This window comes from Petromyzon marinus, chromosome 52, assembly GCF_048934315.1.
Source record: "Petromyzon marinus isolate PM22_M1 ecotype Great Lakes invasive population chromosome 52, UKy_Petmar_22M1.pri1.0, whole genome shotgun sequence".
NCBI lineage: Eukaryota > Metazoa > Chordata > Hyperoartia > Petromyzontiformes > Petromyzontidae > Petromyzon > Petromyzon marinus.
The window spans coordinates 1489778-1511573 of record NC_133718.1 but is presented as its reverse complement, the minus strand read 5'-3'; the positions used below and the strand labels follow the sequence as shown (position 1 = coordinate 1511573).

The 21796-nt window shown below is 51.2% G+C and overlaps 1 protein-coding gene across 2 annotated transcripts in view; it reads right to left on the bottom strand.

Annotated features, from left to right (window-relative positions):
- The window catches only part of KCNN1 (potassium calcium-activated channel subfamily N member 1), a 140364-nt gene that overhangs the window by 94561 nt on the left and 24007 nt on the right, over window positions 1-21796 (bottom strand). For both annotated transcript variants that reach the window (XM_032973829.2, XM_032973830.2), the window contains exon 2: window positions 13631-13726. In XM_032973829.2, the coding sequence (XP_032829720.1) occupies window positions 13631-13726 (96 nt within the window). The remainder of the gene's footprint in view (window positions 1-13630; window positions 13727-21796) is intronic.

The following is a 21796-nucleotide window of genomic DNA, read 5'->3' as shown; positions in this document are numbered from 1 at the left end:
CGCACTCTGTTGTCCCGCCTACTCCTGGCGAGCCAGGGTACGGCTCTTCCTCGACGCCCACGGGCAAGGGAGTTTCACAACAACACCATCTGCGTGTGATCCACCAACCCGCGCTGGATGCCTCCACATTGCTGCAGGCATCCACGTGCAGCGGCGTAGCCACAACCACCACCACAACCGCCGCCGCCGCCCGGCTGATGCGATGACCAGGTCATGGTGTCTAGAGGATGCTATGGTGGCTGTGAGATGTTAGCTACCTCGCCAGGTATACACGAGGTCGTGGGTTTGATCCGTGACGCCTGCTGCTGCAGTATATTCCGAGTTTGCGTGTCTCTCTCTCTTATCATCATCACGGTGGCTGTGAGATGTTAGCTACCTCGCCAGGTATACACGAGGTCGTGGGTTTGATCCGTGACGCCTGCTGCTGCTGTATATTCCGAGTTTGCGTGCTCTCCCTTCTCCCTGTGGTCGCGTGGATTTTTCTCCGGGTCTCACGTATTTTCCCCACGCATTTAACATCGACATCACGCGTTTAGCGTATTTGGCTGCCGCTCTTCATTCGCACGCGATAAGCCACTTGGTCGAGCTATCATTTGTGCTAGGCCTGGTGGCTTGGTTGAAAAATATTCGTACAGCTTTACTGGAGCCTTATCTTGGTAAAATAAAAACTTGTTATCATTAGACCTCCTTTGCCAGTACCAAAATGTCACCTGAAGAAGGCTACTTGTGTTGTGGCCGAAACGTCGTGATAATTTTATTATCTTATTTGATTTTATCATTTTATTCTCATTCTACGTGACTTTACCGAAAGAACCAAAGAAGATGTAATAATACGGTTTTCCCCCTTTTTTTCTGGCAACAAAACTGAGACCTTTTTACAATGTCTGCATTAACCACAATACCTGCAGTCAAAATGCAAACAAAAAAACATACTATGATAATATATGCATTGTCCTTGAAACTGATTGGTCCACACCAAAGCCGTATTATTTATTTGTTACTTTCCTTCTCGTTCGTACAATTTTCGCTCGGCCAATTGCTGCACCAAATAATTGGCATCCCGACGGCACCCATTCATTCCAACCCAAGGGGTGGGTGGGGGGGTGGGTTGCGTGGTCGACCTCCACTCAGCACTCAATCCGCGTTGGTTGAGTCAGGACGTGGTCTCGTTAAAAAAACACAGACACGCACACGGCCGTTGCGAAGTTTCAAGACCGGCCTCTGACACAGTAACTCCTTGCCATCACTACGCTGGCCATCATTTACCTATTTAAACATTTGCTTTTACTTGACCAGGTATGGCCCCCACTGAGCAACGCAACAATTTTTTTTCAGGAGCGACCTGACTTTCATGAATTATAGCTCAACGAAGTGGCTTATCATCTTCACGTGAGCATTTATCGCAGCAAAATACTCTAGAGGACCCGGAGAAAAATCGACGCAACCACGGGGAGAGGGATTCGTAAACTCCAAATATACAGCATGCGTCAGAGTCAGGATCGAACCCACGACCTCCTGTACACCAGGTGAGATAGTTAACATCTCCTAGCCACCGTGATGATGATGACGAGAGAGAGATGCACACTCCAAATATACAGCAGGCGTCAGGGTCTGGATCGAAGCCACGACCTCCTGTACACGAGGCGAGGTAGTTAACATCTCCTAGCCACCGTGATGATGATGAAAGAGACACGCAAACTCCAAATACACAGCAGCCGTCAGAGTCTGGATAGAACCCACGACCTCCTGTATACCAGGCGAGGTAGTTAACATCTCCTAGCCACCGTGGTGCTCTGACCAGAGCCTCCACTCACCCTCCTCCCGCCGGCATACTCGCTCGATGGCACCAATTAGCTTAATTAACAGCGCGGTAGGTAGGTAATGAGGTATGTTATTGTCGGCTCCTGGTCGCTCGCTCGCCCGTAAATTGCTGCTCAGAAATTATAATTCACAGGCGTTGAGTTCCCACGGAGCGGAGCGCGGAGGTAAACATCGATTACTCTGCTCGCTAAATAACCCCCTCCCCCACGTCGCCCCTCCTCCTCCTCCGTGACGAGTCAAAAGTTCACTCCTGGCCATGGCCACAGTGAGAATCGACGCGCGTTCACGTGATTTTTGGCCGCTACTATGAATGGCCCACGTGCGGTGATGCTGATGATGATGACCATCATCATCAGCCTGCTTCGATGATGAGCTGTCATCACGTGCAGCCAGATCACCTGTGAAACGGGCACCAGGGCTCAGTGGGCTTTACCTGGTGTGTGTGTTTGCGCGTGTGTAAAATAGAAACGTGCAGAGGTTATACCTTTGTACCCGATTTCTAAACTAAACTACATTCACGATTTTTTATTTTATTTTACCAGGTAAGGCCCCCACTGAGCTTGACAGCTCTTTTTCAGAAGCGACCTAGCGATCACAAATGATAGCCCAACGAAGTGGCTTATCATCATCACGTGGAAATATATAGCAGCCAAGTAATCTAAACGCGAGATGCTGATTGGTCTAAATGTGGAGGGGGGGAAACCGGAGGACCCGGAGTAAAAATCCACGCGACCACGTGGGGAAGAGAGAGACAGACGCAGGCGTCGTCGTCAGGGCCAGGGGTCGAACCCACGACCTCCTGTATACCAGGCGACGGAGTCAACATCTACTAGCCACCGCGGCGCCTAAGTAAGTGGATGTAACACAATCGTGGGAATAACGCTGGCGTGGTGTGTCGAGGCGTTCTCTCACTGCCCGCGGTTGGAACAAGTTGCCTCGGTTTATGCAATGGGGGGGGGGGGCGTGGGGGCGTGGGATAACTCAACACGTCCATCGATAACACTGCGTGTGATCTTAAATATGTAGATTTATGATATATATATACACATGATAGGCTACGTTTTGGGAAATGGCATTTCCTCAATGTAAGGGCTGTTGCCCGAAACGTCGCCGATTAATGATCTGCATTTACTTTTAAAGCCAAAGTGCTATGTTTACAAATGCGTTGAGATTTAATAGTTGGTAATTGTGCGCCACTGCCAACGGAGATGTTGTGTTTTTTACATTCGTGGGCGAGTCTCTAAAAAGGAAACAAAGACAACGATTCCCCGTATAGCCCCAACTTACCGTAGGGGCAAGTGCTGTTCGCGAGCAGCACCTACGAAGTTAATTAAATGCACCCGCCAGCCACCCCAACCATCCTCCACAGCCCCCTCGGCAGTTCTCATGTAGTGGGGTCAAGTGTGAGCACGACCCACCTCTTCCAAGACACCTCGTCAGCGTGGAAGCAATGAGGAGGCGAGGGGAAGGAGAATTCTCTCCATCGCACTATTAATTCAGTGCTCTTGTAGTCTGTATATTTGGTGTTTGTGTGTGTCTCTCTCTCCCCGTGGTCGCGTGGATTGTTCTCGGGGTCCTCCAGTTTATTTACCCTCCACATTTAGAAGCAATGTCACGCATTTAGAGAGGATGTGGCTGTAATGCGCTTCCACGTGGTGGTGGTGGTGGTGATGATGATGAGAAGCCACTTCGTTGAGCTATCGTTTGTGATGGCCAGGTCGCTTCTGAAAAAGAGCCACATAGCTCAATGGGCCTTGCCTGGTAAAATAAAAAAAACATAGTTTAAAGCGATGCTGACATATGGGCGTGCGATGGTTAGCAGCGCACCACCGCATCGAGCGGCGCTTTCGGATGCGCTTCCGTGGCCGTCTGGAACGCTCTCCCTTTCCGATATAATTAGGAAGCCATTGGGAGCTGTGCACTTTTAAATCATCATCATCGAGATTGACAAACTAATTTCTTTATAACAATTTAAAGCTTTCGAGACTGCAGGGATTCATCTTCTTGATTCTTTCGGTAAAGTCACCGCGTAGAATGGGAATAAAATAATAATAATAAAACGTAATTTTATTTACATTATACGTGACTTTACCGAAAGAACCAAGAAGATTATTTTTAACAGTTTTTGTGTTTAGTTTCCTCCCCCCCGTTCCGCACCTCCGATTAGCACGATTGGCTACGTAGAGTGTGAAAGAAGTTCAACGCACGTACACGTACACACACTGGGCTGGCGATCCCAGAGGCGGCCGGTTCGACTCCAGCTCCAGGACACGCGCAGTCCAAGCGACGTTGCAGGGTTTTACTACGACAAGAGACGTCGTTCGCCCGTGGTGGCAGCCACGGCGGTGAATTGGAACTCGAGCTGTGGGAACCGCCCACCTCTTCCGAGACGTACAGGGCCTCCCGCTTGGAAGAGTAGGCCAATTACCCTCTCTGGCGGGGCTGTCGAGGAAGCTCCCTCATGGGTTCGATCCCGGACCCTGGCGATGCCTATTGTTGTATATTTGGGGTCTGCGTGTTCTCTCTCTCTCTCTCCATGGTGGTCGCGGGTTTCCTCCGGGTTTTGAAATCCCTCCACACGTTCATGTCATTTGGCTAAAAATTACATAAACTCATGTTATTTGCCTAAACATTATATCAATTCTGGTGATTTGGCTATACATTATATCAATTCGTGTTATTTGCCTAAACATTATATCAATTCTGGTGATTTGGCTCTACATTATATCAATTTATGTTATTTGCCTAAACATTACATCAATTCTGGTGATTTGGCTATACATTTTATCAATTCATGTTATTTGGCTATACATTATATAACTTCCCGCGTGTGGTGACGATGATCTGGGCGCTTCGACGATGAGCGAGCATCACGTACCGCCAGGTAACCTCTGAAACAGTGCCAACAGCTCAGTGAGCTTTACCTGGCGTGCGTGTGTTGGTGTGTAAAATAACAAACATGTGCAATGGTTCCAACTTTGTACCCGATTACTCAATTAAAACTATCGTTTGTGATAGCGACCTGGCCATCGCAAATCATAGATCAACGGAGTGGCTTTTTGTCGTGTGGAAATTTATAGCAGTAGAAAAATACTCTGAACGTGTGATGTTGATTCTAAATGTGGAGGCAAAAATCGGAGGACCCCGGGAGAAAAATCCACGCGACCCTAGGGAGAGAGAGAGATAGAGACGAAAACTCCAAATATACAGCAGCAGGCCTCAGGGTCGTGATCGAACCCACGACCTCCTGTATACCAGACGAGGTAGTTAACATCTCCTAGCCACCGTGATGATGATGAGAGAGAGAGACACGAAAAACTCCAAATTTACAGCAGGCGTCAGGGTCGGGATCGAACCCACGTCCTCCTGTATACCAGGCGAGGTAGTTAACATATCCTAGCCACCGTGATGATGATGAGAGAGAGACACGCAAACTCAAAATGTACAGCAGGCGTCAGGGTCGGGATCGAACCCACGTCCTCCTGTATACCAGGCGAGGTAGTCAACATCTCCTAGCCACCGTGATGATGATGAGAGAGAGAGAGACGCAAACTCCAAATATACAGCAGGCGTCAGGGTCGGGATCGAACCCACGTCCTGCTGTATACCAGGCGAGGTAGTCAACATCTCCTAGCCACCGTGATGATGATTAGAGAGAGAGAGAGACACGCAACCTCCAAATATACAGCAGGCGTCAGGGTCGGGATCGAACCCACGTCCTCCTGTGTACCAGGCGAGGTAGTTAACATCTCCTAGCCACCGTGATGATGATGAGAGAGAGACACGCAACCTCCAAATATACAGCAGGCGTCAGGGTCGGGATCGAACCCACGTCCTCCTGTATACCAGGCGAGATAGTTAACATCTCCTAGCCACCGTGATGATGATGAGGGAGAGAGACACACAGACTCCAAATATACAACAGGCGTCAGGGTCGGGATCGAACCCACGTCCTGCTGTATGCCAGGCGAGGTAGTCAACATCTCCTAGCCACCGTGATGATGATGAGAGAGAGAGAGACACGCAAACTCCAAATGTACAGCAGGTGTCAGGGTCGGGATCGAACCCACGTCCTGCTGTATACCAGGCGAGGTAGTCAACATCTCCTAGCCACCGTGATGATGATTAGAGAGAGAGAGAGAGACACGCAACCTCCAAATATACAGCAGGCGTCAGGGTCGGGATCGAATCCACGTCCTCCTGTACACCAGGCGAGGTAGTCAACATCTCCTAGCCACCGTGATGATGATGAGAGAGAGAGACACGCAAACTCCAAATGTACAGCAGGTGTCAGGGTCGGGATCGAACCCACGTCCTGCTGTATACCAGGCGAGGTAGTCAACATCTCCTAGCCACCGTGATGATGATTAGAGAGAGAGAGAGACACGCAACCTCCAAATATACAGCAGGCGTCAGGGTCGGGATCGAACCCACGTCCTCCTGTGTACCAGGCGAGGTAGTCAACATCTCCTAGCCACCGTGATGATGATTAGGGAGAGAGAGAGACACGCAAACTCCAAATATACAGCAGGCGTCAGGGTCGGGAAGGAACCCACGTCCTCCTGTGTACCAGGCGAGGTAGTCAACATCTCCTAGCCACCGTGATGATGATGAGGGAGAGAGACACACAGACTCCAAATATACAACAGGCGTCAGGGTCGGGATCGAACCCACGTCCTCCTGTGTACCAGGCGAGGTAGTCAACATCTCCTAGCCACCGTGATGATGATGAGAGAGAGAGACACGCAAACTCCAAATGTACAGCAGGTGTCAGGGTCGGGATCGAACCCACGTCCTGCTGTATACCAGGCGAGGTAGTCAACATCTCCTAGCCACCGTGATGATGATTAGAGAGAGAGAGAGACACGCAACCTCCAAATATACAGCAGGCGTCAGGGTCGGGATCGAACCCACGTCCTCCTGTGTACCAGGCGAGGTAGTCAACATCTCCTAGCCACCGTGATGATGATTAGGGAGAGAGAGAGACACGCAAACTCCAAATATACAGCAGGCGTCAGGGTCGGGAAGGAACCCACGTCCTCCTGTGTACCAGGCGAGGTAGTCAACATCTCCTAGCCACCGTGATGATGATGAGGGAGAGAGACACACAGACTCCAAATATACAACAGGCGTCAGGGTCGGGATCGAACCCACGTCCTCCTGTGTACCAGGCGAGGTAGTCAACATCTCCTAGCCACCGTGATGATGATGAGGGAGAGAGACACACAGACTCCAAATATACAACAGGCGTCAGGGTCGGGATCGAACCCACGTCCTCCTGTGTACCAGGCGAGGTAGTCAACATCTCCTAGCCACCGTAGCCTCTCCTCCATCACGGAGCTTCCCTCACTCTTGCGGGAGTTAACGATAATCCGCGATGACCTCTATCGCGGAGGGTAACCTCAGCGAGAGAGCGAGAGAGAGAGAGAGAGCTCCCGTGTTTAATTGAAGGAGCTGGCGAGTCCGACACCAGCGACGGATTCCGCTTGCAAGCAGCGTGCGACCTTCCTCTTCCGCCTGCAATGTTACCGCACAAACTCAAGGAAACAGCGACCCACCCCAGGTAACAGCCACCCACCCACCACAACACCACCCCCTCCACCACGTCCCCACCACCACCACCACCCCCCACCCCACCCCATCCTACCCCACCCCTCTCGTGCCTGCGGCTTAGCTCGTTACCATCACCTTGCGTGATTTGTTCCAGGAAAGCAATCGGGCACCGTGGTGGTGATGGTGGTGATGGTGGTGGTGATGGTGGTGATGGTGGTGGTGGTGGTGATGGTGGTGGTGGTGATGGTGGTGGTGATGGTGGTGGTGGTGGTGATGGTGGTGGTGGTGATGGTGGTGGTGATGGTTGTGATGGTGGTGGTGGTGGTGGTGGTGATGGTTGTGATGGTGGTGGTGGTGATGGTGGTGGTGATGGTGGTGGTGGTGGTGATGGTGGTGATGGTGGTGGTGGTGGTGATGGTGGTGGTGATGGTGGTGATGGTGGTGGTGATGGTGGTGGTGATGGTGGTGGTGGTGATGGTGGTGATGGTGGTGGTGATGATGGTGGTGGTGATGATGGTGATGGTGGTGATGGTGGAGAGCCGTGGTGTGGCGGCCAGCCTGCTGCGCTACGTAAACCGGCGTCCCGAGTTCGATTCCCGTGGCTCGGATTGTGCTGGTGACACTGCGTGTTTGACACCGTCTGCATAACCGTGACACCGTGTCTTGTGTGCGAGTGCTGGATGTGTCTGTCTGCCTGTCCACCTTGTGTGTGCAAACAGTGTACGTGTGTTTTTTATGAGTGCTCGCGAACGGCACTTGCCCCAACAGTCTGTGAAGGCTATGCGAGGGATCTTTGTCTTTGTGTGTGTTATGAGTGGGAAGCGGTAGTCCAGCAGTTAGCGCGCTGCGCTACGAACCCGGCATCACGGTCAACACCGGTGACGATTATCTGGACCGGTCGGCTCATCCTCAAATGAATACTCGGTACGATGTGTAGTAAACATCGCCACTGGGGGAGACAAAGGCGGCCGGGCGTGGTGCTGGCCACCCACCCCCTCATGTACCGTGCCGGACTTCGTGGGTGCTGCTCGCTAACAGCACTTGCCCCAACAGTCTGTTAAGGCTACACGGGACGGGGGGGGGGGGTCTTCATGTTTGATGGTGGCTGCAATGGGGGGCCGTGAGTGGGGCAGTGACGGGCCCAAAGTTGTGTGGGGGAGGGGAGGCGGGTGGGGAGCGATGGGGGGCACTTGCCCCCCACTCACCTGCACCCACTCCCACCCCCTCCCCCCTACTCCCCTTCCTCCCCCCACCTTGAGACTTTGAATATTGGACGCCACGGTCATTAACTCCCTCGGCGAGTACGCAGGAACGCGTGGGTTCGACGCCGACGCCTGCTGGTAGATTTTGGACTTTCCGGTGTGTCTCTCTCTCTCTCTATCTCGCCCCCCGTGGTCGCGTGGATTTTTCTCCCGGGTCCTCCGGTCATTGCCCTCCACGTTCAGAATGAACGTCCACGCGTTTAGATTATTTGTCTGCTGCTGTTCTACATGTTACACGCGATGATGATGATGATGAGCCACCACTTCGCTGAGCTATCATTGGTGATGGCCAGATCGCTTCTGAACAAGAGCTATACAGCTCAGAGGGCCCTACCTGGTAAAATAAAACGTAGTTTTTGAGTTGTATTTCTCTTGTGTTTGTAATTAGCGGAAAATGCACGTGGCGCTGTTCAGCTGTTGAACACCGCCCCTCCCCCCCCGCCTCTCCCCCCGCCTCTAGAGTATGGGCTATAGGGTATAGAGTATGTGGCATAGGATATATCGAGTCTATAGGGTCTGGGTTTAGACCACTCACGAGCATAACCGCACCTCGTCACAATACCAAGAGGCTAACTGTGCACAGGGTCTGTGGCAACCAATGGCATTGTTCATAATTAATTAGATGTTTGGGTTCGGCCAAGAAACGTAATTGTGGCCTGATGATGTGTCATCGAGAACCTTCACCACCTGACACAGCCAACCAAATTGAATTGTCACGTGGTGTACAAGCGTCTAACAATGCGCCGATGATTATTTCAGCTCACTGACTCACCCCACTCACTCACTCATTCAGGCTCACTCACTCCACTCACTCACTCATTCACTCACTCACTCACACGCCTACCCAGTCATTCACTCACCCACCCACCCGACTCACTCACTCACTCACCCCACTCACTCATTCACTCACTCAGACGCTCACTCACTCTCACACGCCTACCCAATCATTCACTCACCCACCCACCCAACTCCCTCACTCACCCCACTCAATCATTCACTCACACGCCTACCCAGTCATTCACTCACCCACCCACCCAACTCCCTCACTCACTCACCCCACTCAATCATTCACTCACACGCTCACTCACTCACCTACCCACCGACTCCCTCACTCATCCACTTCACCCACTCACCCACACCACACACTGGCACACTCGCTCACAGTGGGCGAGTTCAAAAGCAATTCTCACGACCAAATTCATCAGCAATGAGATAAAACAACAACAACAACAACGGTTGTCACTAAAATGTCGCCCAGAATCCTCAAGACAGGATCCAGGAAGTCAGAGTTAAATCCAGGATGTGAGATTAACAATCCGTTTGGGCTTGCTGGATTAGCTCCGGCAGGACTGGAGCAGGGAAAACAATCCGTTTAACGCGTACCACTTACTAGTCGTAGTAGACTTTCACTACCAATATTGTCCGTAATAATACTTTTTTTTATAAATATGGGTTGGATCGCATGAACATAAATGTGTTGTTAAACCCGCCACCACCCGACATAGACGATTAGTAAGGGGTTTGTCACGTAAAGAAAGCGTGGACAAATCGGTTACTGGTTCAGCACTAACCGCTTGTGTGTTTGGAGAGTTAACCCAGTACAACATTTACAATTATAGTGTAGTGTATAGTAGTGTAGTGTATAATATAGTGTATAATGTAGTATACTAGTGCAGCACTAACCATTGGTGTGTTTGGAGAGTTAACTCACCACAACATTAACAAATGTAGTGTAGTGTATAGTGTAGTGTATAGTGTAGTGTATAGTAGTGTAGTGTATAGTAGTGTAGTGTATAATGTAGTATACTAGTGCAGCACTAACCATTGGTGTGTTTGGAGAGTTAACCCACTACAACATTAACAAATGTAGTGTATAGTGTATTGTCCTAATCTTTATTTGAAGCATTTGTGACTGCAGGAATTCATATTCTTTGCTTCTGTCAGTAAAGTCACGTAGATAGAAAAAACAACTAATAAATCACGACGTATCGATAGCAACACAAGCCATCGTCTGCAGGTGATTTATATAAATATATACAGCAGGCGGACTGCTGAGGAGGAAATGTAGCGAGAGAGCTGAAACAACTAGAGCAAGAGTTATAGACGCGTTGGGTAAGTGGGCGGGTGTGAGTCTGGGTGTGAGTCTGAGTGTGAATGTGAGTCTGAGTGTGAGTCTGAGTGTGAGTCTGGGTGTGGGTGTGAGTCTGAGTGTGAGTCTGAGTGTGAGTGTGAGTCTGAGTCTGAGTGTGAGTCTGAGTGTGAGTCTGAGTGTGAGTTGAGTCTGAGTGTGAGTGTGAGTCTGAGTGTGAGTCTGAGTGTGAGTCTGGGTGTGAGTGTGAGTGTGAGTCTGAGTGTGAGTCTGTGTGTGAGTCTGAGTGTGAGCCCGAGTGTGAGTCTGAGTGTGAGTCTGAGTGTGATTCTGAGTGTGACTCTGGGTGTGAGTCTGAGTGTGAGTGTGAGCCCGAGTGTGAGTCTGAGTGTGAGTCTGAGTCTGAGTGTGAGCCCGAGTGTGAGTTTGGGTGTGAGTCTGAGTGTGAGTGTGAGTCTGAGTGTGTGTCTGAGTGTGAGTCTGAGTGTGAGTCTGAGTGTGACTCTGGGTGTGAGTCTGAGTGTGAGTCTGAATGTGAGCCCGAGTGTGAGTCTGAGTGTGATTCTGAGTGTGAGTCTGAGTGTGTGTCTGAGTGTGAGTCTGAGTGTGAGTCTGAGTGTGAGTCTGAGTGCAAGTCTGAGTGTGAGTCTGAGTGGGAGTCTGAGTGTGAGTCCGAGTGTGAGTCTGAGTGTGAGTGTTACTGTGAGTCTGAGTGTGAGTGTGTGTCTGAGTGTGTGTTTGAGTGTGAGTGTGAGTCTGAGTGTGTGTCTGAGTGTGTGTCTGAGTGTGTGTCTGAGTGTGAGTGTGAGTCTGAGTGTGTGTCTGAGTGTGAGTCCGAGTGTGAGTCTGAGTGTGAGTCTGAGTGTGAGTCTGAGTGTGAGTTTGAGTGTGAGTCTGAGTGCGAGTCTGAGTGTGAGTCTGAGTGTGAGTTTGAGTGTGAGTCTGAGTGTGAGTCTGAGTCCGAGTGTGAGCCCGAGTGTGAGTCTGGGTGTGAGTCTGGGTGTGAGTCCGAGTGTGAGTCTGAGTATGAGTCTGGGTGTGAGTCTGAGTGCGAGTCTGAGTGTGAGTCTGAGTGTGAGCCCGAGTGTGAGTCTGAGTGTGAGCCTGGGTGTGCGCCCGAGTGTGAGTCTGAGTGTGAGTGTGAGCCCGAGTGTGAGTCTGAGTGTGAGTCTGAGTCTGAGTGTGAGCCCGAGTGTGAGTCTGGGTGTGAGTCTGAGTGTGAGTGTGAGTCTGAGTGTGTGTCTGAGTGTGAGTCTGAGTGTGAGTCTGAGTGTGACTCTGGGTGTGAGTCTGAGTGTGAGTCTGAATGTGAGCCCGAGTGTGAGTCTGAGTGTGATTCTGAGTGTGAGTCTGAGTGTGAGTCTGAGTGTGAGTCTGAGTGTGAGTCTGAGTGTGAGTCTGAGTGTGAGGGTGAGTCCGAGTGTGAGTCTGAGTGTGAGTGTTACTGTGAGTCTGAGTGTGTGTCTGAGTGTGTGTCTGAGTGTGTGTCTGAGTGTGTGTCTGAGTGTGAGTGTGAGTCTGAGTGTGTGTCTGAGTGTGAGTCCGAGTGTGAGTCTGAGTGTGAGTCTGAGTGTGAGTCTGAGTGTGAGTTTGAGTGTGAGTCTGAGTGCGAGTCTGAGTGTGAGTCTGAGTGTGAGTTTGAGTGTGAGTCTGAGTGTGAGTCTGAGTCCGAGTGTGAGCCCGAGTGTGAGTCTGGGTGTGAGTCTGGGTGTGAGTCCGAGTGTGAGTCTGAGTATGAGTCTGGGTGTGAGTCTGAGTGCGAGTCTGAGTGTGAGTCTGAGTGTGAGCCCGAGTGTGAGTCTGAGTGTGAGCCTGGGTGTGCGCCCGAGTGTGAGTCTGAGTGTGAGTCTGAGTGTGAGTGTGAGTCTGAGTGTGAGCCCGAGTGTGAGTCTGGGTGTGAGTCTGAGTGTGAGTGTGAGTCTGAGTGTGCGCCCGAGTGTGAGTCTGGGTGTGAGTCTGTGTGTGAGTCTGAGTGTGAGCCCGAGTGTGAGTCTGAGTGTGAGTCTGAGTGTGAGTCTGAGTGTAAGCCCGAGTGTGAGTCTGAGTGTGAGTCTGAGTGTGAGTCTGAGTGTGAGTGTGAGTCTGAGTGTGAGCCCGAGTGTGAGTCTGGGTGTGAGTCTGTGTGTGAGTCTGGGTGTGAGCCCGAGTGTGAGTCTGAGTGTGAGTCTGAGTGTGAGCCCGAGTGTGAGCCTGAGTGTGAGTCTGGGTGTGAGCCCGAGTGTGAGTCTGAGTGTGAGTCTGAGTGTGAGTCCGAGTGTGAGTCTGAGTGTGAGTCTGGGTGTGCGCCCGAGTGTGAGTCTGAGTGTGAGTCTGGGTGTGCGCCCGAGTGTGAGTCTGAGTGTGAGAGTGAGTCTGAGTGTGAGTCTGAGTGTGAGCCCGAGTGTGAGCCTGAGTGTGAGTCTGGGTGTGATCCCGAGTGTGAGTCTGAGTGTGAGTCTGGGTGTGAGCCCGAGTGTGAGTCTGAGTGTGAGTCTGGGTGTGAGCCCGAGTGTGAGTCTGAGTGTGAGTCTGAGTGTGAGTCTGAGTGTGAGCCCGAGTGTGAGTCTGAGTGTGAGTCTGAGTGTGAGTCTGGGTGTGAGTCTGGGTGTGAGTCTGGGTGTGAGTCCGAGTGTGAGTGTGAGTCCGAGTCTGAGTGTGAGTCTGAGTGTGAGTCTGAGTGTGAGTCTGAGTGTGAGTGTGAGTCTGGGTGTGAGTCTGTCTGTGAGTCTGAGTGTGAGTCTGAGTGTGAGTCTGAGTGTGAGTCTGAGTGTGAGTCTGGGTGTGAGTCTGGGTGTGCGCCCGAGTGTGAGTGTGAGTCTGAGTGTGAGTCTGGGTGTGAGTCTGGGTGTGAGTCTGGGTGTGAGTCCGAGTGTGAGTGTGAGTCTGAGTGTGAGTCTGAGTGTGAGTGTGAGCGTGCGGCTCCGACCTGTATCTCGCGTGCGTGGTAGACCACGATGAGTCCCAGCAGGATGAGGGTGGACAGGCTGATGAGGCACTTGAGCGCGAGAGAGATGTTCGACGTCTGTCAAGCGGCGACGACGACGACGACGAGGAGGAGGAGGACGAGGAGGAGGACGAGGAGGAGGAGGTCGTGGTGGTGGGCGACAGAACACAGCACACACACACGGCACACACACACAGCACACACACACAGCACACACGCAGCACACACACACACAGCACACACACACACAGCACACACACACACACAGCACACACACGCAGCACACACACACAGCGCACACACACGCAGCACACACACAGCGCACACACAGCACACACACACACAGCACACACACAGCACACACACAGCACACACACAGCGCACACACACAGCACACACGCAGCACACACACAGCGCACACACACAGCACACACACAACACACACACAGCACACACACACAGCACACACACAGCACACACACACAGCACACACACACAGCGCACACACACAGCACACACACAGCACACACACGCAGCACACACACAGCGCACACACACAGAACACACAGCACACACACGCAGCACACACACAGCACACACACAGCACACACACAGCACACACACACAGCACACACACACAGAACACACACAGCACACACACAGCACACACACAGCACACACACAGCACACACACACACAGCACACACACAGCACACACGCAGCTCACACACAGCACACACACAGCACACACACAGCACACACACACAGCACACACACACAGCACACACACACAGCACACACACAGCGCACACACACAGCACACACACAGCGCACACACACAGCACACACACACAGCACACACACAGCACACACACACAGCACACACACACCACACACACACAGCACACACACACACAGCACACGCATCACGTCACGAACGACACGAAGCACTCGACAGCGTTGGTGTAACCGCACGTGCGACTCTCCTTCGCACCGTACGTAGCCAGCCGTACTGCTGCGTGGCCAGGAAGCCACTGGGGCTACGCCACTTTAAAATCATCATCATCATCCAGATTGACGACCTCATCTCTTGAGAACTGACCTTGGTCTTTAGCTTGTTGTCCTTCCCCCGCGCCTGCGATTAGCACCGTTGGCTTACATACGGTGCGAAAGAAATTCAACATACAGACAAAGATCCCCCCGTATAGCCTTTAACAGAATGTTGGGGCAAGTGCCGTTTAGCGAGTAGCGCCTATGAAGGCCGGCACGGCACTCAAGGGGGTGGGTGGCAAACTACACGCCCGGCCGCCTTTGTCTCTCCAGTGGCAACGTTTAAACACCGTGCCAGGTACTCATTTTTGAGGCTGAGTCGACCTACACACAGAGTGGTGTACAAGCACACTTCAACAACAACAACAAACAACAACAAAACTCACCACACTCAGAGCTGTGAAAAATAAGGACCATTGCCCGAAACGTCAACGCATTTTTTATATATATACTATCAAGGCCGCATGGTTACTGAGGAACACGTCGATTCGTTTGTGGTGTCGCGTCTAGGCCGGCTCACGTAACGGAATGTATCGGAGGGGGATGTGGGGATGGGGAGGGATCACCTCCAACGTAGCCGACACAGCGGTGATGTGGTGATGAGGTGATGAGGTGATGTGGTGATGAGGTGATGTGGTGATGTGGTGATGAGGTGATGTGGTAATGTGGTGATGTGGTGATGAGGTGATGTGGTGATGTGGTGATGTGGTGATGAGGTGATGTGGTGATGTGGTGATGAGGTGATGTGGTGATGTGGTGATGTGGTGATGAGGTGATGTGGTGATGGGGTGATGTGGTGATGAGGTGATGTGGTGATGTGATGATGTGGTGATGAGGTGATGCAGTGATGCGGTGATGTGGTGATGAGGTGATGTGGTGATGTGGTGATGAGGTGATGAGGTGATGTGGTGATGAGGTGATGAGGTGATGAGGTGATGCAGTGATGAGGTGATTCGGTGATGTGATGATGTGGTGATGTGGTGATGTGGTGATGAGGTGATGTGGTGATGTGGTGATGTGGTGATTCGGTGATGAGGTGATGTGATGATGTGGTGATGAGGTGATGAGGTGATGGGATGGTGGAGATGCCAGGAGCGGTGCTGCAAGGAGTGAGAGGAATGAATGACAGTGAGAAGGAGTGAGGAATGAGTGACAGCGGGGAGTGTGGAATGAGTGACAGCAAGGAGTGAGGAATGAGTGACAGCGACAGGGAGTGAGGAATGAGTGAATGTTACAGGGAGTGAGGAATGAGTGACAGTGAGAAGGAGTGAGGAATGAGTGACAGCGGGGAGTGAGGAATGAGTGACAGCAAGCAGGAGTGAGGAATGAGTGACAGCGGGGAGTGAGGAATGAGTGACAGCGAGCAGGAGTGAGGAATGAGTGACAGCAATGAGTGAGGAATGAGTGACAGAGACAGGAAGTGAGGAATGAGTGAATGTGACAGGCAGTGAGGAATGAGTGATGGTGACAAGGAGTGAGGAATGAGTGACAGGGAGGAGTGAGGAATGAGTGACAGCGGGGAGTGAGGAATGAATGACAGTGAGAAGGAGTGAGCAATGAGTGACAGCAAGAAGCAGTGAGGAATGAGTGACAGGAAGAAGGAATGAGGAATGAGTGACAGCAAGGAGTGCAGAATGAGTGACAGGGAGGAGTGAGGAATGAGTGAACGAGCAGGAGTGAGGAATGAGTGACAGCGAGTAGGAGTGAGGAATGAGTGACAAGGAGAAGGAATGAGGAATGAGTGACAGCGAGCAGGAGGGAGGAATGAGATACAGTGACAAGGAGTGAGGAATGAGTGACAGGGAGAAGGAGTGAGGAATGAGTGACAGCGAGCAGGAGTGAGGAATGAGATACAGTGACAAGGAGTGAGGAATGAGTGACAGGGAGAAGGAGTGTGGAATGAGTGACAGCAAGGAGTGAGGAATGAGATACAGTGACAAGGAGTGAGGAATGAGTGACAGGGAGAATGAGGAATGAGTGGCAGCGAGCAGGAGTGAGGAATGAGATACAGTGACAAGGAGTGAGGAATGAGTGACAGGGAGAAGGAGTGAGGAATGAGTGACAGGGAGAAGGAGCGAGGAATGAGTGACAGTGAGAAGAGGGGGAACTTAAAGGGGGGGGGGGCTCAAGAAAAGGTGCTACAGAGGAAGGAAGGGAAGGAGTGGAGGGGCGAGCGAAGGGGAATGAGCGATGAAGAAGAGAGGGGGCGAGGCTTTAAGAGAGGAACGGAGGGAGGTTAAGGAGGGGGACTGCTTCATGTCCAGGGGCAGTGTTGAGTCTATGGGCAGTGTTGAGTCTGTGGGCAGTGTTGAGTCTGTGGGCAGTGTTGAGTCTGTGGGCAGTGTTGAGTCTATGGTGCAGTGTTGAGTCTATGGTGCAGTGTTGAGTCTATGGGCAGTGTTGAGTCTATGGTGCAGTGCTGAGTCTATGGGCAGTGTTGAGTCTATGGTGCAGTGCTGAGTCTATGGGCAGTGTTGAGTCTATGGTGCAGTGCTGAGTCTATGGGCAGTGCTGAGTCTATGGGCAGTGTTGAGTCTATGGTGCAGTGTTGAGTCTATGGTGCAGTGTTGAGCCTATGGGCAGTGTTGAGTCTATGGGCAGTGCTGAGTCTATGGTGCAGTGTTGAGCCTATGGGCAGTGTTAAGTCTATGGTGCAGTGCTGAGTCTATGGTGCAGTGTTGAGTCTATGGTGCAGTGTTGAGTCTATGGTGCAGTGCTGAGTCTATGGTGCAGTGTTGAGTCTATGGGCAGTGTTGAGTCTATGGTGCAGTGCTGAGTCTATGGGCAGTGTTGAGTCTATGGTGCAGTGTTGAGTCTATGGGCAGTGTTGAGTCTATGGGCAGTGCTGAGTCTATGGTGCAGTGTTGAGCCTATGGGCAGTGTTAAGTCTATGGTGCAGTGTTGAGTCTATGGTGCAGTGTTGAGTCTATGGTGCAGTGCTGAGTCTATGGTGCAGTGTTGAGTCTATGGGCAGTGTTGAGTCTATGGTGCAGTACTGAGTCTATGGGCAGTGTTGAGTCTATGGTGCAGTGTTGAGTCTATGGGCAGTGTTGAGTCTATGGTGCAGTGCTGAGTCTATGGGCAGTGTTGAGTCTATGGTGCAGTGTTGAGTCTATGGTGCAGTGTTGAGTCTATGGTGCAGTATTGAGTCTGTGGGCAGTGTTGAGTCTATGGTGCACTGTTGAATCTATGGGCAGGGTTGAGTCTATGGTGCAGTGTTGAGTCTATGGGAAGTGTTGAGTCTATGGTGCATTGCTGAGTCTATGGGCAGTGTTGAGTCTATGGTGCAGTGTTGAGTCTATGGTGCAGTGTTGAGTCTATGGTGCAGTGTTGTGTCTATGGTGCAGTGCTGAGTCCATAGTGCAGTGTTGAGTTTATGGGCAGTGTTGAGTCTATGGTGCAGTGTTGAGTCTATGGGCAGTGTTGAGTCTGTGGGCAGTGTTGAATCTCTGGGCAGTGTTGAGTCTGTGGGCAGTGTTGAGTCCATGGTGCAGTGTTGAGTCTATGGTGCAGTGTTCAGTCTGTGGGCAGTGTTGAGTCTGTAGGCAGTGTTGAGTCCATGGTGTAGTGCTGAGTCTATGGGCAGTGTTGAGTCTATGGTGCAGTGTTGAGTCTATAGGCAGTGTTGAGTCTATGGTGCAGTGTTAAGTCTATGGTGCAGTGTTGAGTCTATGGGCAGTGTTGAGTCTATGGGCAGTGTTGAGTCTGTGGGCAGTGTTGAGTCTGTGGTGCAGTGTTGAGTCTGTGGGCAGTGTTGAGTCTATGGGCAGTGTTGAGTCTGTGGGCAGTGTTGAGTCTGTGGTGCAGTGTTGAGTCTGTGGGCAGTGTTAAGTCTATGGGCAGTGTTGAGTCTGTGGGCAGTGTTGAGTCTGTGGGCAGTGTTGAGTCTATGGTGCAGTGTTGAGTCTATGGTGCAGTGTTGAGTCTATGGTGCAGTGTTGAGCCTATGGGCAGTGTTGAGTCTGTGGGCAGTGCTGAGTCTATGGTGCAGTGTTGAGCCTATGGGCAGTGTTAAGTCTATGGTGCAGTGCTGAGTCTATGGTGCAGTGTTGAGTCTATGGTGCAGTGTTGAGTCTATGGTGCAGTGCTGAGTCTATGGTGCAGTGTTGAGTCTATGGGCAGTGTTGAGTCGATGGTGCAGTGCTGAGTCTATGGGCAGTGTTGAGTCTATGGTGCAGTGTTGAGTCTATGGGCAGTGTTGAGTCTATGGTGCAGTGTTGAGTCTATGGGAAGTAGTAATAGGTTTTACCCTTTTAACTGGCACAAAAACTGACACATGGGCAGTGTTGAGTCTATGGTGCAGTGTTGAGTCTATGGGCAGTGTTGAGTCTGTGGGCAGTGTTGAATCTCTGGGCAGTGTTGAGTCTGTGGGCAGTGTTGAGTCTATGGTGCAGTGTTGAGTCTATGGTGCAGTGTTCAGTCTGTGGGCAGTGTTGAGTCTGTAGGCAGTGTTGAGTCCATGGTGTAGTGCTGAGTCTATGGGCAGTGTTGAGTCTATGGTGCAGTGTTGAGTCTATAGGCAGTGTTGAGTCTATGGTGCAGTGTTAAGTCTATGGTGCAGTGTTGAGTCTATGGACAGTGTTGAGTCTATGGGCAGTGTTGAGTCTGTGGGCAGTGTTGAGTCTGTGGTGCAGTGTTGAGTCTGTGGGCAGTGTTGAGTCTATGGGCAGTGTTGAGTCTGTGGGCAGTGTTGAGTCTGTGGTGCAGTGTTGAGTCTGTGGGCAGTGTTGAGTCTATGGGCAGTGTTGAGTCTGTGGGCAGTGTTGAGTCTGTGGGCAGTGTTGAGTCTATGGTGCAGTGTTGAGTCTATGGTGCAGTGTTGAGTCTATGGTGCAGTGTTGAGCCTATGGGCAGTGTTGAGTCTGTGGGCAGTGCTGAGTCTATGGTGCAGTGTTGAGCCTATGGGCAGTGTTAAGTCTATGGTGCAGTGCTGAGTCTATGGTGCAGTGTTGAGTCTATGGTGCAGTGTTGAGTCTATGGTGCAGTGCAGAGTCTATGGGCAGTGTTGAGCCTATGGTGCAGTGTTGAGTCTATGGGCAGTGTTGAGTCTATGGGCAGTGCTGAGTCTATGGTGCAGTGTTGAGCCTATGGGCAGTGTTAAGTCTATGGTGCAGTGTTGAGTCTATGGTGCAGTGTTGAGTCTATGGTGCAGTGCTGAGTCTATGGTGCAGTGTTGAGTCTATGGGCAGTGTTGAGTCTATGGTGCAGTGCTGAGTCTATGGGCAGTGTTGAGTCTATGGTGCAGTGTTGAGTCTATGGGCAGTGTTGAGTCTATGGTGCAGTGCTGAGTCTATGGGCAGTGTTGAGTCTATGGTGCAGTGTTGAGTCTATGGTGCAGTGTTGAGTCTATGGTGCAGTGTTGAGTCTGTGGGCAGTGTTGAGTCTATGGTGCACTGTTGAATCTATGGGCAGGGTTGAGTCTATGGTGCAGTGTTGAGTCTATGGGAAGTGTTGAGTCTATGGTGCAGTGCTGAGTCTATGGGCAGTGTTGAGTCTATGGTGCAGTGTTGAGTCTATGGTGCAGTGTTGAGTCTATGGTGCAGTGTTGTGTCTATGGTGCAGTGCTGAGTCCATGGTGCAGTGTTGAGTTTATGGGCAGTGTTGAGTCTACGGTGCAGTGTTGAGTCTATGGTGCAGTGTTCAGTCTGTGGGCAGTGTTCAGTCTGTAGGCAGTGTTGAGTCCATGGTGTAGTGCTGAGTCTATGGGCAGTGTTGAGTCTATGGTGCAGTGTTGAGTCTATAGGCAGTGTTGAGTCTATGGTGCAGTTTTAAGTCTATGGTGCAGTGTTGAGTCTATGGGCAGTGTTGAGTCTATGGTGCAATGTTGAGTCTATGGGCAGTGTTGAGTCTATGGTGCAGTGTTGAGTCTATGGGGAGTGTTGAGTCTATGGTGCAGTGTTGAGTCTATGGTGCAGTGCTGAGTCTATGGTGCAGTGTTGAGTCTTTGGTCAGTGTTGAGTCTGTGGGCAGTGTTGAATCTGTGGGCAGTGTTAAGTCTGTGGGGAGTGTTGAGTCCATGGTGCAGTGCTGAGTCTATGGGCAGTGTTGAGTCTATGGTGCAGTGTTGAGTCTATGGTGCAGTGTTGAGCCTATGGGCAGTGTTGAGTTTATGGTGCAGTGTTGAGTCTATAGGCAGTGTTGAGTCTATGGTGCAGTGTTGAGTCTATAGGCAGTGTTGAGTCTTTGGGCAGTGTTGAGTCTGTGGGCAGTGTTGAGTCCATGGTGCAGTGTTGAGTCCATGGTGCAGTGTTGAGTCTATGGTGCAGTGTTGAGTATATAGGCAGTGTTGAGTATATGGTGCAGTGTTGAGTCTATGGTGCAGTGTTGAGTCTATGGTGCAGTGTTGAGTCTATGGTGCAGTGTTGAGTCTATGGGCAGTGTTGAGTCTATGGTGCAGTATTCAGTCTATGGGCAGTGTTGAGTCTATGGGCAGTATTGAGTCGATGGTGCAGTGTTGAGTCTATGGTGCAGTGTTGAGCCTATGGGCAGTGTTGAGTCTATGGTGCAGTGTTGAGTCTGTGGGCAGTGTTGAGTCCATGGTGCAGTGCTGAGTCTATGGGCAGTGTTGAATCTATGGTGCAGTGTTGAGTCTATGGGCAGTGTTGATTCTATGGGCAGTGTTGAGTCTATGGAGCAGTGTTGAGTCTATGGTGCAGTGTTGAGTCTATAGGCAGTGTTGAGTCTATGGGCAGTGTTGAGTCTATGGTGCAGTGCTAAGTCTATGGTGCAGTGCTGAGTCTATGGTGCAGTGTTGAGTCTATGGTGCAGTGTTGAGTTTATAGGCAGTGTTGAGTCTATGGGCAGTGTTCAGTCTATGGTGCAGTGCTGAGTCTATGGTTCAGTGCTGAGTCTACGGTGCAGTGTTGAGTCTATGGGCAGTAGTAATAGGTTTAACCCTTTAAACTGGTAAAAAAATGACACATGTGCAGTGTTGAGTCTATGGTGCAGTGTTGAGTCTATGGTGCAGTGTTGAGTCTATGGGCAGTGTTGAGTCTGTGGGCAGTGTTGAGCCCATGGTGCAGTGCTGAGTCTATGGGCAGTGTTGTGTCTATGGTGCAGTGTTGAGTCTATGGGCAGCGTTGAGTCTATGGTGCAGTG